This window comes from Pipra filicauda, unplaced genomic scaffold (genome assembly GCF_003945595.2).
Source record: "Pipra filicauda isolate LSUMZ 115617 unplaced genomic scaffold, ASM394559v2 scaffold7_size6619720_pilon, whole genome shotgun sequence".
Classification (NCBI taxonomy): domain Eukaryota; kingdom Metazoa; phylum Chordata; class Aves; order Passeriformes; family Pipridae; genus Pipra; species Pipra filicauda.
The window spans coordinates 4,442,707-4,457,212 of record NW_024104976.1 but is presented as its reverse complement, the minus strand read 5'-3'; the positions used below and the strand labels follow the sequence as shown (position 1 = coordinate 4,457,212).

At 37.2% G+C, this 14,506-nt stretch overlaps 1 protein-coding gene across 6 annotated transcripts in view; it reads left to right on the top strand.

The window, feature by feature from the left end:
* The window catches only part of ZNF280D (zinc finger protein 280D), a 36,421-nt gene extending 22,547 nt beyond the window's left edge, over positions 1-13,874 (top strand). For 4 of the 6 annotated variants that reach the window (XM_039390050.1, XM_039390049.1, XM_039390051.1 and 1 more), the window contains 6 exons: positions 246-386; positions 2,030-2,092; positions 2,655-2,773; positions 2,950-2,986; positions 10,855-10,890; positions 11,821-13,874. In XM_039390050.1, the coding sequence (XP_039245984.1) occupies positions 246-386; positions 2,030-2,092; positions 2,655-2,773; positions 2,950-2,986; positions 10,855-10,890; positions 11,821-12,457 (1,033 nt within the window). In that variant the 3' untranslated portion in view covers positions 12,458-13,874. The remainder of the gene's footprint in view (positions 1-245; positions 387-2,029; positions 2,093-2,654; positions 2,774-2,949; positions 2,987-10,854; positions 10,891-11,820) is intronic. The other 2 variants (XM_027736898.2, XM_027736899.2) reach the window with 1 other exon arrangement.
* The last annotated feature ends 632 nt before the right edge of the window (positions 13,875-14,506 follow it).

The following is a 14,506-nucleotide window of genomic DNA, read 5'->3' as shown; positions in this document are numbered from 1 at the left end:
AGTGGGATTACATTCTTGCTTTGTAGGTTTTTCAAAGCTTGTGGGGAATGTTGGAGTGACAGAAAAACCAAAAGCTTTTTCTTTGCTAAGTTTTGTGTGCAAGTGTAACCTCTAAGTATTTAGCTGATACATTTTTGAGTTCCTCATTTTCCCCTCATATAGGCAAGCTTGAAGCAAAAAGTTTGAAATAGTTTCTCATCCTAAAGTGTTGCTCTTCACTGTTAACTCTTCCATATCCCTGTCAGGTGTCATTCGGGACATCACAAGTGCATTGAGTGTTACTCAGAAATCAAGGATTTCGCCAGCCATTTTCCTGCCTACGTCCACTGTAGTTTGTGCAGATACAGCACCAGCTGTAGCAAAGCCTATGTGAATCACATGGTGAAGTAAGAACTCTTCAAAGGTTTTACTGGCTTAGCAAATACTTCCTAAATTCGTGTAAGGTGGGCTAAGTGTTTGTTAGCTGAATTTTGAACCGGGTCATCAGAATGGCAGGGATCTGTGTAAGGTTGGATTTTTTACTTTGTAATGAAGGCCTAAACCCCATGTTCTTGTTTTGCCTTAAAAATCCAGCGGTTCAGGCAGTGTTTTGTCTTTGCTTCAGAGTTTCTGTGGGATCTTCCATAATCACTTCAGCCTGAGTTAGGAAAAATGACTAATTATTGCGTGTTCTCCAGGTTTCAGATTGAAACCTCATCTGATTTTACGAGTGCTGAATGCATACAGAGCACAGCTATTGCTAGTGAAATCTGTGCTCAGATGTAAAGATGTCTCAAATAGCATACTCAAGTGGATACTTTTTGCTTATGTTACTTCTGGTCATCCACAGAAATAACATCTCATTTTGCAGGAGGTTTGTCACCGGTTGTGCAGCAGCGTAGGGTATTAGTGATGACAGCTGTAAAAAAGCCTGTTAAGAAAACAAATACATTAGTTTTTAGAGCCATAGAATTATACTATGCAATAATTAGACACAGATCACATAGCAGTGACAATAAAATAAAGTTTTGCAAACCTACTTGTTAATCCTGTGCCCTGAACAAGCCAGCTGTATTGTGGAAAAATCCCGAAGGCAGCTCTCTTTCTAAAGACATGTGTGTATAAAATGCCTTGGCATTTGTGAGTGCTAGAATTCTTGGGTCTGTGACCTAAGTCACACTAACTTCAATGCTCGTGTAAGTCCTAGGCTGAAATAGTTTACATGCTTTTATGCATATAATCTACTGTTTGCAGTCTTGAAAAAGATAACAGAAATTATTGTGCTTAACGCCAGTTGTACAAGAAAAAGTTTACTTCAGAAGGGGAAAGAGAAATCTAAGGCAAACTGTTCCTGTTGTGGCCACTGTCCTGGCTGTTTGGTCAAATTCAACTATGCATTAAAAGTAGCCAGTCTTTTGTCCCTTGTGCCCTTGATGCACTAATGCTTCTCTTACTTGGATCCTCTGCAGCACCTCTCCTCACCTCTTTTGTGAGTGTGAGGAAAAAGGAATGGTGAGGAGGGAGACTGTTGGAGGGTGTTTCTGCAATAGCAGCCCCTGTACTCAGCTGCCTGAATGTGTTTTCATGGGGGAGAACAGTGTTGACACATGTCTGACCTGCATAAGGGACAACTTACAAGTTGTCTAAAAATTGCATTTCTCATGTAGAGCTGTCTCTTTTGGAAGCACAAGTTTGGCAAAGCTTCACTTTTTTGTGGTGCACTCTGTGCCTGCAGCTATGGCTCTTCAAGCCCTAAACTGCTGATGGAAGCAATGTAACTGTTCTTGCAGGACTGTGCCAATGAAATGAAGCCTTTCCTCTCCCAAACTCGTTACTTACTCGAAAGACATTGTTTTGAACTAGAGCTGAGATTCACAAGCCTGTAAGCTTTAAGCAACTGAACGTTTAGGAATAATGCAGGGCAGTAATTCAGCCTTCTATTTTCATGCCTTGTCATAAGCAAATTGCAGGACCATGGATAGTGTAGGGGATATGAGGAGTAATGTACTCAAGCAAACCAGTTTAAGTGGTAATGTTGTCATATATTTAGTTTTCACAGTGCTCGTCCACGTAAAAGATTTTGGATCTATAAGAAGCAATCAGAAGAGCTACGGTAATGCAGCTTTTTTCAGTTACAGTTATGTTTTTACTTTCTGATGTTCATTGATAATTGAGATTATAGGCTCTTAAATTTCTAGGTTTCCACAATTTAGAAAGATCAGAGAAATGAAACTTCCAATAGCAGTGTTCTGGTCAGTGACAAATATATGTTATTTGTCAACATTTATTATTTTTTATCTTAACTCTGAACAGTTTTTAATAATATTTCTATTTCTTTAGTTTTCCATTATTCATAAGGTGCAAAATGGGGAGGGGGTGAGGGAAAGAAAAAAAACAACCATTTAAACAAAACCCATCAAAACAGAGAAACTCATGCTTTACAGATAAATTTCTGTCTAAAGTCATGTTCTTTGTACTACATCCAGCATGGAGATGCCCTGGTCATTGATGGGGATTTCCTGATACTAGTTGCAGTAGAAAAAGTAAGAATATGTTTTTATGTGAATAATCTCATCTGAAGTTGAATAAATTTCTTTTTATGGTCTGTCCAGTTGCTGTAAGTTAAGAAAACTGTTGTATTTATACTTCCTTTTTGTTTTTTTTTTCTTTTCTAGAGGCTTGACTGTAGTGTGTCTTAACTGTGAATTCCTGGCTGATGTTTCTGGCTTAGACAGCATGGCCACACATCTGAGTGAGAGCCACACTCATACTTGTCAAGTTATTATAGAGAAAGGTGAGTACATAGAGTCTCTTTTTTATATACTATATAAATACTTAATGTGGATGTCTCTGTTATTGCAGTCCTGTTGTTAGTTGCATTATTTCTGTGTACTTGGATTTGACAGTGAGTACTTCTGAATTTTCACATTTTTAAGTAATTTTAATTAAATCCTTTGTTTTTATTTTCAGTTTCTGTAGATATCCCAACTGCTGCACAAGTATCTGAGTAAGTTTTATTTTACTGCTTAATGTTTTTTTCTATTAATTTAGAGATAGATGGTCAAAATTTACACTCTGAACTTGGATTTCTTTTGAATTTCATAGAATTTGAGATGTATGGATGAACACAAGCCCTTACTTTACTAGTGCTTTTTGCTCTTACCACGTCCACAATTCCAGGGAGGAAGAGATAAAATGATTACCTGTTGTAGCCAAAATCAAAACCAGGTTTTTGTTCAGTTTGGAGAGACATAAATAATTCTTGCAGTGTTGGGACTTCTCAATCCTGACCTCTGAGTCTAGACACAGTGAGACTGTTACTTCAGTTTACTTTAATATTAGCTATATTAAATGAGAGTTTTGTGTTCTTTATGTAATATTAATATGAATACCAAAAGAAATGTCATTTACTGAAGGAGGACTAATTCAGTCTTAATATTTTATAAATATCTAGAAATTATTTTCAAAATTATGTTCTTTATATGACAAAAGTATACTGGTTTGTATTAACTTTTTTAATTCCACCTCTCAAAGAAAAATTAGTATTAATTAATCAGGGTTTTTTAAGGATTTGAAAAAGAACCTGCAGTATTGTGGAGATCATGTTACGGGGGGGGGTTTAAACCTTAGAGAAATCAGATGTGCCAAGTCATCCCTGATTATTCTGGAGGAGTTTCTGAGGCTTTACGATGTAGTTTGTGTCTGCTTATGCCTTAATTGAAAGCTCAGAGTCGTGCCAGTTAAATCAAGCATTCATGTTTTCTTCAAACTGTTTCAGAACACAGAAATAAAAATGTCAATTACACTGCAAAGAAAGACATTTGAAAAGGTGGTAGAAGATGGTTTAACCCTTAGTGAGTCCATCCAGTTTATGGCAGGATTCTAAAAGGGATTTGATAGGCTCATGCGTGGTGAGAACTCTTCCAACAGAGCGAGAAGTTCTTAGGCCTCTAAGTATAAATCAGCTTTCACTGAGTATTGGAAATATCCCAAATAGATTATTTCATCACTATTTACTATATTCTTTCTTAGTTTCCATAAAGTTGCTATTAAGAGGGAGTCCTTTAATAGTTTAGCTTTCAGTGAAACTCGACAATGGAAAAATAAAGTGTAGAGCTATGATACCTTTGAAAACTTCAGCTGTTCTACTTGGAGATGGCATTAGGTGTTGGGAATTAATACTTGCTGAAATAGGTGTAAGGAAAGGTTATAAATGTGTTGAATGGTGACTGAAGATGTACAGCTGTGGCAGGCTGTTAGTACTGCAAAAGGATTTTTCTGTCTTGAATGTGTTGCAGAGATATATGGAAATATTTAAGAATGTTGGATATACAGTATGTATCAGATGGGTGAGCACTGAAAAGATTTGAAATTAAGTCAAGAATATGTGCAGGTTTGTTTCTGCAAGCTGTTAGATTAGGACAGATGCAGATAGCCATTATTTTTGAGAACTCTGATCTTGACATAAGATTAGTTACTGGTACTGCGTGAAGTGATATAAAATCTGTGATGGTGCTTTTTGCAATTGTCATGCTCGTAGAATTGGGTAATTTCCATGACTCTTGTCCTGTTCCATGTACTTATTCTCTGATACTTTGGACAAGAGTATACCATTGCTAAACCCAAGAGCATGAGTGTACCTGTGTGGCATATTTTTTAATTCGTTATTTTCAGTACAGAGTACATACAGAAACGTTCATCTTTTTGTGGGGTGGTTCTTAACAGTACTCTGTGGTTTGCTGTGGAAGAAGAGGAACTTGCAGGCAGTATTCACAACTTTTGCTGTGTAGTTTCTCAGTGATCTGTGTTTCTTCCCATTCTTTGACCGAAAATTCAGTGAGGTGTGACTTGTTTATGGGCCTCTTCAGAATCACTTCATCGTCGGAAACAATGACTCACAATTACAGTCTTGAACGCTTTTGGATCTTCTCTTGCAACTCTCAAATGGTATCTTTTGGTGTCTTTCATTATATATCAGATGGTCTGTATGTGTTGTAAAACTCATCTTTATTGCTAATGACCAGACGTGTTCCATGAGCTCTGTTACTGAGGCTCTCTTTGGACCAGAATCCTGCCATTAGTAATACAGATAATCTAGCTGGGGATGTTCCAGCAGAAATTGCTCTTTAAATTTTTACATAAAATCACCTTGTTTATTTGGTGACCCACCTTGTGCTGAGGGAATAAGGCTTGATAACTATGCCAGTACTCTTCTAATGCTCAACTCTGCTTTGCGCAACCATTAACATATTTTTAAATGAACTGACAGAAGACATTTTTGTTGCAGGGGATTTGAAAGTGAGCAGGTATCCTATACTGCCTTGGCTCACTGATACATCATTGTGGACCAGAAAATTGAACCCTGTCCAGCTTGGGATTATTTTGGTATGTAAGCAAACAAGGATCTGACCAGACCTTTTCGTTTTCCTTCATGCATTGAAGCTGTGGTGTTCTCTTCTTGCATCTTATAGACAATAGGTCTGGTCTTTTCTTCCAGTATTGTAGTCTGGCAAAGGCCCTTCTGTGATAACGTTCTCTGCTTTGCAGCATTGACTGGCAGCTTTCTGGGGGCTGTACTTCTTTGAAGAGAGGCTTACCAGGAGTTTCACTTACATGGTGCAGTGTTTTCTCTGCTGCTCATTTGCAGTGTTTCTTCCCTGCTCCAGTCTATCAGTATCATCCCAAGCTGGAGTAGTGTGTAAATGGTGATGTAAATGAAGTAGTGTGTAAAAAGTGTGTAGGGTTGACATCAAAACCCATTTTGTTCTGAACTTGATGCCAACTTCTAAAACTAAAGGGATTTGTCATTCTTTTTGGGTGTTCACTAAAACATACAAGTCCTGATCTATTTAATATTCAAGGAAGTTGCATTTTTGTCTGCCAGTGACTTTGTGGTGTACAGTGGCGAAATGTGCTTTGGATGACTTCTGTGGCATGTAACTACATAAACTGAATCTTGGCCAAAGGAATTTATTAGCTGCTTTGCTCTCTGATAGCTTCTTTTTGCTCCTAAATACTGTGGGAGGAAGAAAGCATGTAATGGAAGTAGATACATTTTTTGAGCCTTGATTCTGAGGGTGGAGCAGCTACAGTTCCACTTCATTCTCACCTTGTTCTTTTGGTATCATCTCTCATCTTCAAGGATGCTCTACTCAAGCTGCTGAGACATCTGCTTTTGATTTCACTGCTTCTGACTTCATCTTCAATTCTAGATTATCTATGGCAAGTTTATCCATCAGCAGGTTGTCTGGATATGTGATGAGCTTTCCTTTTGCCATGCTGAACATCTAACGTTCCTCCAAACTCAAGCTTCCTGCTTACAGTGGACATGTCTTGGTTGGATCTCTCATTTACTAGCCTCCAAGCAACCTAAGAGATAAAGCCACTCTTGCTCTTAGAGCAGGCACCATTATAACCTCCTAGTTATGAGACATTATTTTTGGTGAATGCAAGCTGTTCTTGATTTGCAGCATTTTCTATATAATCAGGTTTTCTGAGATTAATTCATTGTTACCAGTATTTTTGTCCTCTTCACTTTTAGTATTCCAACAGTCACAGTTTTGGTGATAGTGAGCTCCTGCAGCCACTGTGGTATTGCTAATAATGGCAGGGATCGTGTCATCCATTGTCTCTTATGCATATGTTGTGGTTGAGCATCTGCACGTTTACTCAGTAACTGTGAAGCCTCATTCCTTTTGCTACTTTTTTTCCTTCTGACAGAAGCTATGTTCCATCTTGAATGCTGCTGTTCAGCTTCAAGCATCACTTACCTACCACAGGTTTTTCTTGCAGGACTTGTTTCTGTTTTGACACAGCAGCATTCAAAAAAGCATAGTGGGTTTGTGTTTTCATTGTGAACATGCTGTTGCATTTCAGAGGAAGTTGAATCTGTGATGTCTCACTTTCATTCAGATTTCAGCAACAACAAAAATGGAATGTGATTGCAGATTTTTGTGGCTTTCTGAAAAATTCTCTCAGAGTTTCCCAGAAATGACTCTAGGTAGACACTTGGAATTGGAGTTACGTGAATTATACGTCTTTTGAATGCTCATTTGGAATATCATCCTGTGGTTCTTTTGCAGCTTTGCTACAGAAATTTAAGTTTCAGACTCGCATTTAAAACACTTGCAGGCTACATACGGGTTTGACAGCTCTGTGCAAGTAGTTCCTGTAGAATGGATTGGCATTGTGGCATCCTGTTTCCATTTGGGTGAGGATCTCAGAAAAGTTACTCACATGGAAAACTCATAATGTAAAAGCACTTCTAAACCATGCAAGTAGAACCTGCCTGAGTGTTAAACCTCTTATGGTCCCAACGACTTATGTAAATTATGCAACATATTGGACCACATCTGCAGGGACAGAGCATGAATATGTGTGGTATAACCAGTTTAGCTTAGGGTCAAAGAATTAAGACTTCATTTGTACCTTAACCTCTCTCTCTCCTGTTATTTTCAGCATGTTGAGTGTCACTGCTTAATTAGCCAATTATGCCTTAACTGGTTTTTTTGGAAGCCTTTTCCACAAAGTAAATGTTTGTTTCTGTTATTGTGTTAAATGCAACTGTGAGCTTTGTGAGCAGTGACACTTCACTGCTCATGATACTAATAGGTTATTGTGTACTGTCTTCATCACTAACCTCATTTTACAGGTGAGAGACTGGAGACAGAATCAAGTAACATTAACATCACCATCTTTCCTTTCTTCTTCAGTTGTTAACAGTGTAAACCACCTTAACATAGAAGCAGCTTTTCTTCTAACTATGCATTCAGGTGCACCTTTCCAGGAAATGCTCATACAGTCAGGTACTTGGGGGACAATTGTGCTTCATGAATCATAAACTCTACTTAAAGTTGTATCTTTCAAAATAGGGAATTCCCGTTAAAAGGTGGGATTGATTAAAAAAAAACCCAACACCTAAAAAACCCAAACCCAATGACCTTTCCATGTATTTATAATGCTGGCTGTGGTTCAGTTGAGTGACTGGAAGGTACCTTGAGCCACTTAAATAACAAAGTTGTTTTCTAGAAATTCTTCAAGCTACTGTCTTCCCAGAAAAGGTTACTTTTGGGTAGGGGTGGATAAAAAAGGAATGTTTGGCAGAAGATTCCAATTGAGTTTATGCTCCTTATCCAACAAACTTTTGGTTGAAAGAAAGCATGAGAGATTGATGGGAAGACAGTTACTCATGGTTTGAGCTCTGTGTGTGTGTGCAAATATATACAATTTTATTCTGTAAACAACAGGGCAAGCAATAAGACTGAATTTCAGAAATTTTAGAGTCTAGTTTTTGTCACTGACTCCAGATCTCTTTCATTAGTCCTGGGTGACTCCTCATCTGTCAAATAGTTTCAGATCGATCTGAATTTAGACTTCAAGGTGTCTAAATTAATGTTCTTACTTACCTTTTATTCTGAGTCTCTAGTTTTATGGCTAATCCATTCCTTTGAGTATCTCAATCAAGCTGAAATTTTGTGCTCAGCTGCTACATTTTGACTTTTTTTTTTTAAGGGATTGACAATTAAAGGGCCTTTTTTCATAGTTCTTAACTAGAAGTTTATTTTTATATAGAATAAAGAATCTTTGGAGAATTCTAGAGTGGTTTCAGAATTGCTCAAAATTTTTGGACCAACAAGTTATACTTACTGGAGATGGTCAAAATCTTTGCTTTATTTTTATAATGTTCCTTCTGAGAGCACTGTAGCTTCACAGATGTAATAAAGTACATTGCCTTTGTTGATGTTTGAGAACTATGGGATTTAAGCTTTCTTGTATCACAGAAGTGTTGGGAACATCACAAGGTGATAAACATGAATGGTTTAGTGTCCATTCATGCAACTTCTGCCAACTACAAATTAGAAGGAACTGCTTTCTAAAACCTCTGAACAGAATTAAGGTTGAGGATATACACTGGGAATCCGAGGTTTTGCCCTTGGATATACAATATCTGGTCTATTTGTGTCCAAATTGTTCTGCTCTTTGAAGAGCGACTGTCTTTTGACCAAGTGCTGTTTCCAACATGTTTAAGTTCTTGCACAGAAATCATTAAAGCAGTGAAGCTAAGCTAAATATTTGGTGTTGCATCATCTTTTACTGATGATGCTACTCATGATTAAATACTTCAGAGTATTTAAAGTCCCTGACCCAAAAGATGTGTTCTCATTCGATTTACCCTGGTAATTTCTTACTGTTGTTACAGTGCTGTCGTAGAAATGTTATTTTAAAACAATCCTTTTTTTGGTAGCTGTTTTTCCCATCTGTTGTTGCAAATTAAGATGTAATAATTAAAGTAGTTATAAATGATTGTTTATGCTACATTTCAAGATTTTGATTAGCTGCTAGAACATTAGTGTAAGAAGGTGCTCATGGTGTGCTGAAACTATGTGCTCAAATTCTTTAAAAGGTCTGGGTTTAGCACCGCTTTCTTGGATTTAGGAAAATAGGTCCAGTTGATATAGTATACAGTTTTCATAAAAGTTAAGTGGTAAAGCTGTTTTTTATGTCAAGTATTTTGTACCCTGTAGCCAACCATTAAGACTCGCTGAGGTGGTGAATAATTTAATTTATGATTAATAACATTATTTAAGTATAACAAAGGAAGCACCATACTTCAGCAGATAAAATTTGCCTTTAATGCAGCATCAACAAAGAAGATACAGGCATAAGCAATTTTGAGGGGTTTGTTCAGTTTGTTTTTTTTTTTTTATAAGAAACCTTTGAAAGGTTAGATTTTATTAGAACTGATGACTTAACAAGGTTTTGTAGGAGACATACTTGCTATCGCTGCGATAACATTTTTTTAGAGAAACAGAGAAAATCAATGTTAGTGATGTTGCGATAAGCTGCTTAATTAACGTGGGGTTACAAGTCAATAAATTTAAATAATTTATAGCTCATCTAATGTAGGTACTGTGCCTGTAAAGGTATTTTGTGGGAAGTGTCTCCTCCAAATAATACTGGAGGTCAGGTGGGATGTTTTACAGCTGTCCCAAAGTAAACTGCAGCTGTGTTCTGGGTGTTTGGGTTTTGGCAGACAAATAGAAGAAAACTGAGCTTGTATTGTGGAATTCTTCTGTCCGGTACCTTTATGCACCTCATTTAGCATTTCAGATCTTAAATGCTTCAGTCATGGTTTTAAAGGCTTTTATGGTGAGCAGATCATTCCTCAGGTAGAATCGCAGTGAGCATTGGAATAAAAGTAATGCTCACCATTTTAAGACTGTTGCTTACTGGTTTTTATGAGGCAAGATAACTGGAATAGGTTACAAGTTTATCTTATAATTTCTGTATACCTCATTTCCTCAACTTCACTTGGCACCTAAATCTTGCATTTTCTGTACAATTCTAACCATTCACTGACATCCCCCTTTCTGTATAATACAGTTGATCAAATTCTCGCATTTTTCAGTATTTTTGATGTCTGAATTTTTAGTTTTCTTACACTGTAACAATGACTATTTGCCACATAGGGTAGTAAGAATACTTCTCATTCCTAATACTGGATAGAAGGCTTTTCTTTTTCAGCTAATGATGTACTAAGAGAGTGAATTCTTGAAATACTTACGATTTTTCTTTTTATTGTGGCATTTTAGTGCATCACACTCACTAGGGTTTGCTTATTCATCTGCAGTTCTCAGCAGAGATGAATTATTTCACTGGAGAATTGTTCTATCTAAAGGAACTGACTGTTGTGCTCAGCAATCAGAAATATCACTGTTGTTTGTGGATAATTGTGATGTGTTTGTGCAAAAGCTTGTTTTATTTTTGTACTCCTTCATTAGTATAAATGACTCACAGGAAGGTATCTTCTGCACAAGAAATGAATATATATGTATGTATATATATATATATATTTCTTTTTCCCTTCCCCACCAGTTCTTGGATGAAGCTGGGATTTTTGGTTACTAGAAGGTGAGGAAGATGGTGATCAATTTGTTTTATATGCTGAGGGCAGATTTGTGCTTGGAGGAGTTTCTTGGTGTGAATCTTGTGTCTGTGTGTGTACACATATATGTGATCCATCTGGGTTTCCGGTGTGGAACACTGCTCTTTGTGTGATAATGAGGCATTAGTCATCCCTTTATTTAAAACTTTTCTTTTCTTTGCATATCTGTGTTCAAACCTTCCCACATAAAGCACAACACTGTGCCCATTTGCTCTGCGAACTATATGTCGCCCTTCAAGCTGCTTGTTGAAAAGAAGTAGCTAAAGGTGATGTGTGGATACACTGTTCCTTAAGGATTTGACTGGATTTTCATATGAAAACAATTCTCAATATTTAACTAGTATTTATAGGGCTCTGTATGGCTGAGGTGTTTCTCTGGAATAGCTGAGGTCATTAGGAACAGTTATGGCACGACCAGATATGTCAGCCACAGCTCATGGGGGCTTCTGAGTGTTGGCTTTTGAGGTGGAACTTAGTCTTGAGTTTTCCCTCAAATAATACCTTTTTTTCCCCCTTTTTTTCTAGAAATCTGAGAGAGAAGAACTTAGATAAATTGTTTGTGTATTCGAGAATGTCATATACTCTTTAGCTGGTCCACTAAATGGAAAAAAAACCCTAACATTTCTGTTTGACTAAAGTAGCAAATATAGGTTGTAATTTGGTAAAGAGGTTGGCCTATTGTTCATTTAGATTTTGAGTGAAAAATCAGTGTAACAGAATGAAAATATTCTGATGACTACCTCAGTGAGCAGTAAGATTTCACCACTGAAGGATATCTCAACAGCCAAATAGGAAATCTTCAACACCACTCTTTTATCACTTTTAGGGTGCAACCATGTATGGCTTTATTTTGTTTGTTATAAAAGTAACTTGTTTGGTTTGTTTTTTTTTTTCAGCAAACAAGAGCACGACTCTTCAGATGAAACAAAAAAATGCAGTAGAAATCCAACTACAAAAGTTGCATCTGCTGAACAGAATGAAGAAGACTCATCACTGTCAAATACAGAAGATGTTCCTAGTTTTGAACTCCCTGGCAACAGCTCAAAGAAGTCTTTGCATGAGAAAAGAGCCTGTTGTGGTTCAGATGATAATAACAAACAGTTAGATGAGAAACAAAAAGGTATTCATGATGAAAGTGAGTTGAAAAGGTGCCAAAGTTCAGGTGATGTTCTCTTGGATGAGCAGACTAAAGTCCGGAGCTTGGATGAAACTACACTGTCAGCGATGAACGTGAGGGACTTAAAGCTGACTTTGGGTGAGGATGTGAGTTTTGAGCAGTTCTTCAGGAAGAGAGATGAACCTGAGTCTGTTAGTTCTGACATTAGTGAACAAGGCAGTATTCATTTGGAGCCTTTGACTCCATCAGAAGTACTAGAGCATGAAGCTACTGAGATCCTTCAGAAAGGTAATGTCACACCTTCATCAAAGACAGCCGGACAGCTCACGGAACAAACAGATGAGGTTTCTAAGGAAAGCAATCCCAACAGAATGGAGACAGCTGTAAACCAGACAGAGGAAAATGAAGCAAGCTGAAATTGTGTCAATTTGATTGTTATGAACAGTGGTAGGAACACCATGGACCATTCCTGATGAGTGTGCTTGTGGATGCTAAATATTAAAAAAGGGGGGGGGGAGAGGGAGGAGAGAAAGAGACACCAAAGGGAAGTTCTGCATATGGAGATAGCATGTATGTGTATGTGTGATTAACTGAACTTACAGAAGGTAGCAAGTTCAAATATACCTTCCTGTCTCTTGGATGTGATATATTATTAGATTGATATTTGAAAAGAGGTATAAATTCTAATTTTTTTATAGTTAACTAGCCCAGGATAAGGTGATTTGTTCGCCCAGAAAGTATTTTTTTAAATTCTTCAGTGTGAATATCATTGAACAGTAGAATTGAGTATGAACTTACTTCTGATGCTGAAGCGGAGCGCACTTGTCATCAGGGCTATTGGTCTGCTGATAATTTGGGTAAACATAAACCTTGGGACTTGGTGTCACATTCCTGTCTGTAAAAGCATGTAAACAGAATTATATGAATCTGTGCACCTCTGTACAGGTATAATCCTGCCAGGCTGTAAGCTTACCTTAATAAACTTTCAGTGAAAGTGGAATTATTACAATAAAACTATATATTTGTGGGGTTTTCACTGTGCAGGCTGTGCAGAAATACCGAACATAGTTGTATAAAGTAGAACATAATGTTGAAAGTACTGTAGCTGTTAGGCTTTTACCATTGGTTTTCTGATTCTTAGCCATAGACACGTAGGAATGGTCTGTAAGTCACACCAAAGTATGGTTTTAATGTAAAAATGGTATTAAGCAAAAATAAGGAAACCCCCAAACTGGAGACACCACTTGGTGTGTGTTCTGCCATTTTACAGCTGCTACTGGCTAACTTACAAATAGAACACAAGGTCAAATTGTACAGTTCAATTTCAGGACTTTTTGTAGTCTTAAGTTATGTACAGAAAGATGGCTGCTGGTTTTGGGTTTTGGGGATTTTTTTTGTTTTGTTTTTTTCCTTTGGTTTTGGATATTTTTTTTTGTCTTCTAGTTAGCAGCAGATATAGGAATGCATATGATTAACGGTAGCTTGCTCTTAGGACTTCATTGCTCCATTGGAAGCATTCAGAATGTGCTTTTGACTTACAGTTTTGTTTCTATGGATGCTAAATGTTTTGAACAGCTGTTAAAGCACTGCTGTAAATTATTACTTTTTAAGTAAATATTTGCAACAAAAATTTGTCTTTGTGCATAATTTATGCTCAGCTTGAAACTTTGGCCAGAGCCTTCTCCCATTTTTAAAAAAAGGATTTAGTGACAGTTCCAAAAAGTATGTAGCTTCAATATTGTGAATTCGAGACATATGTTTGGTTGGGGTTTTTTGTTGGTTTTTGTTTTGTTTATATAGAATTAAATGAGCAAGTGCCTTTGCATAAACATATTTTTGTACCTGTGTATTGTGGTATGATGTGTTAACCTTTCCAGACTACACAGATATTTTCTGGCCCCTCTGCCTGCAGCTGAAGTCTGCTCTGTCCTCCTGAGTTAGCTGGGCTCTGCTGCTAAATTAACATTTAGAGACCATCCATTGTTGGAGCCTCTAAATAAGATCAGTCTCAGCCTCTCAAAGTTGCTTCAAACTCTGAGGAATCCTATTATTTAAATTTTGAATTGCATCTTACTTTTCATCCATGCAGGTATAGAAGACTTCTAAAAAGAAAAGTGGAACAGTTTACATAGTCACAGCTCTTCGAGATCTGCCTCTTCAGGAACTTCAAATATCAAGATATGTGAAAGGGCTGAGAGCAATAAGTTGCATTATTCTTTTGTTCTTTAAAGGTCTTGGTGAAATCATTAAGTAGTAGTTAGATGAACCAGTCTGATGTCTTCATGCTTTTACACATGGAACATAGTCATTGTGGTGCTTTATTTTATACAGTTTAAAGCACTTGATCAGCTACAGACCTGGATGTGTTTGTTACCAGGCGAGTTCCTGACTGCATCTGTGCTTAAACCCAGGGAAACCTCTATAGTGTTTTGAATCTGATTGATGATCTTCCATGCAAATTATAT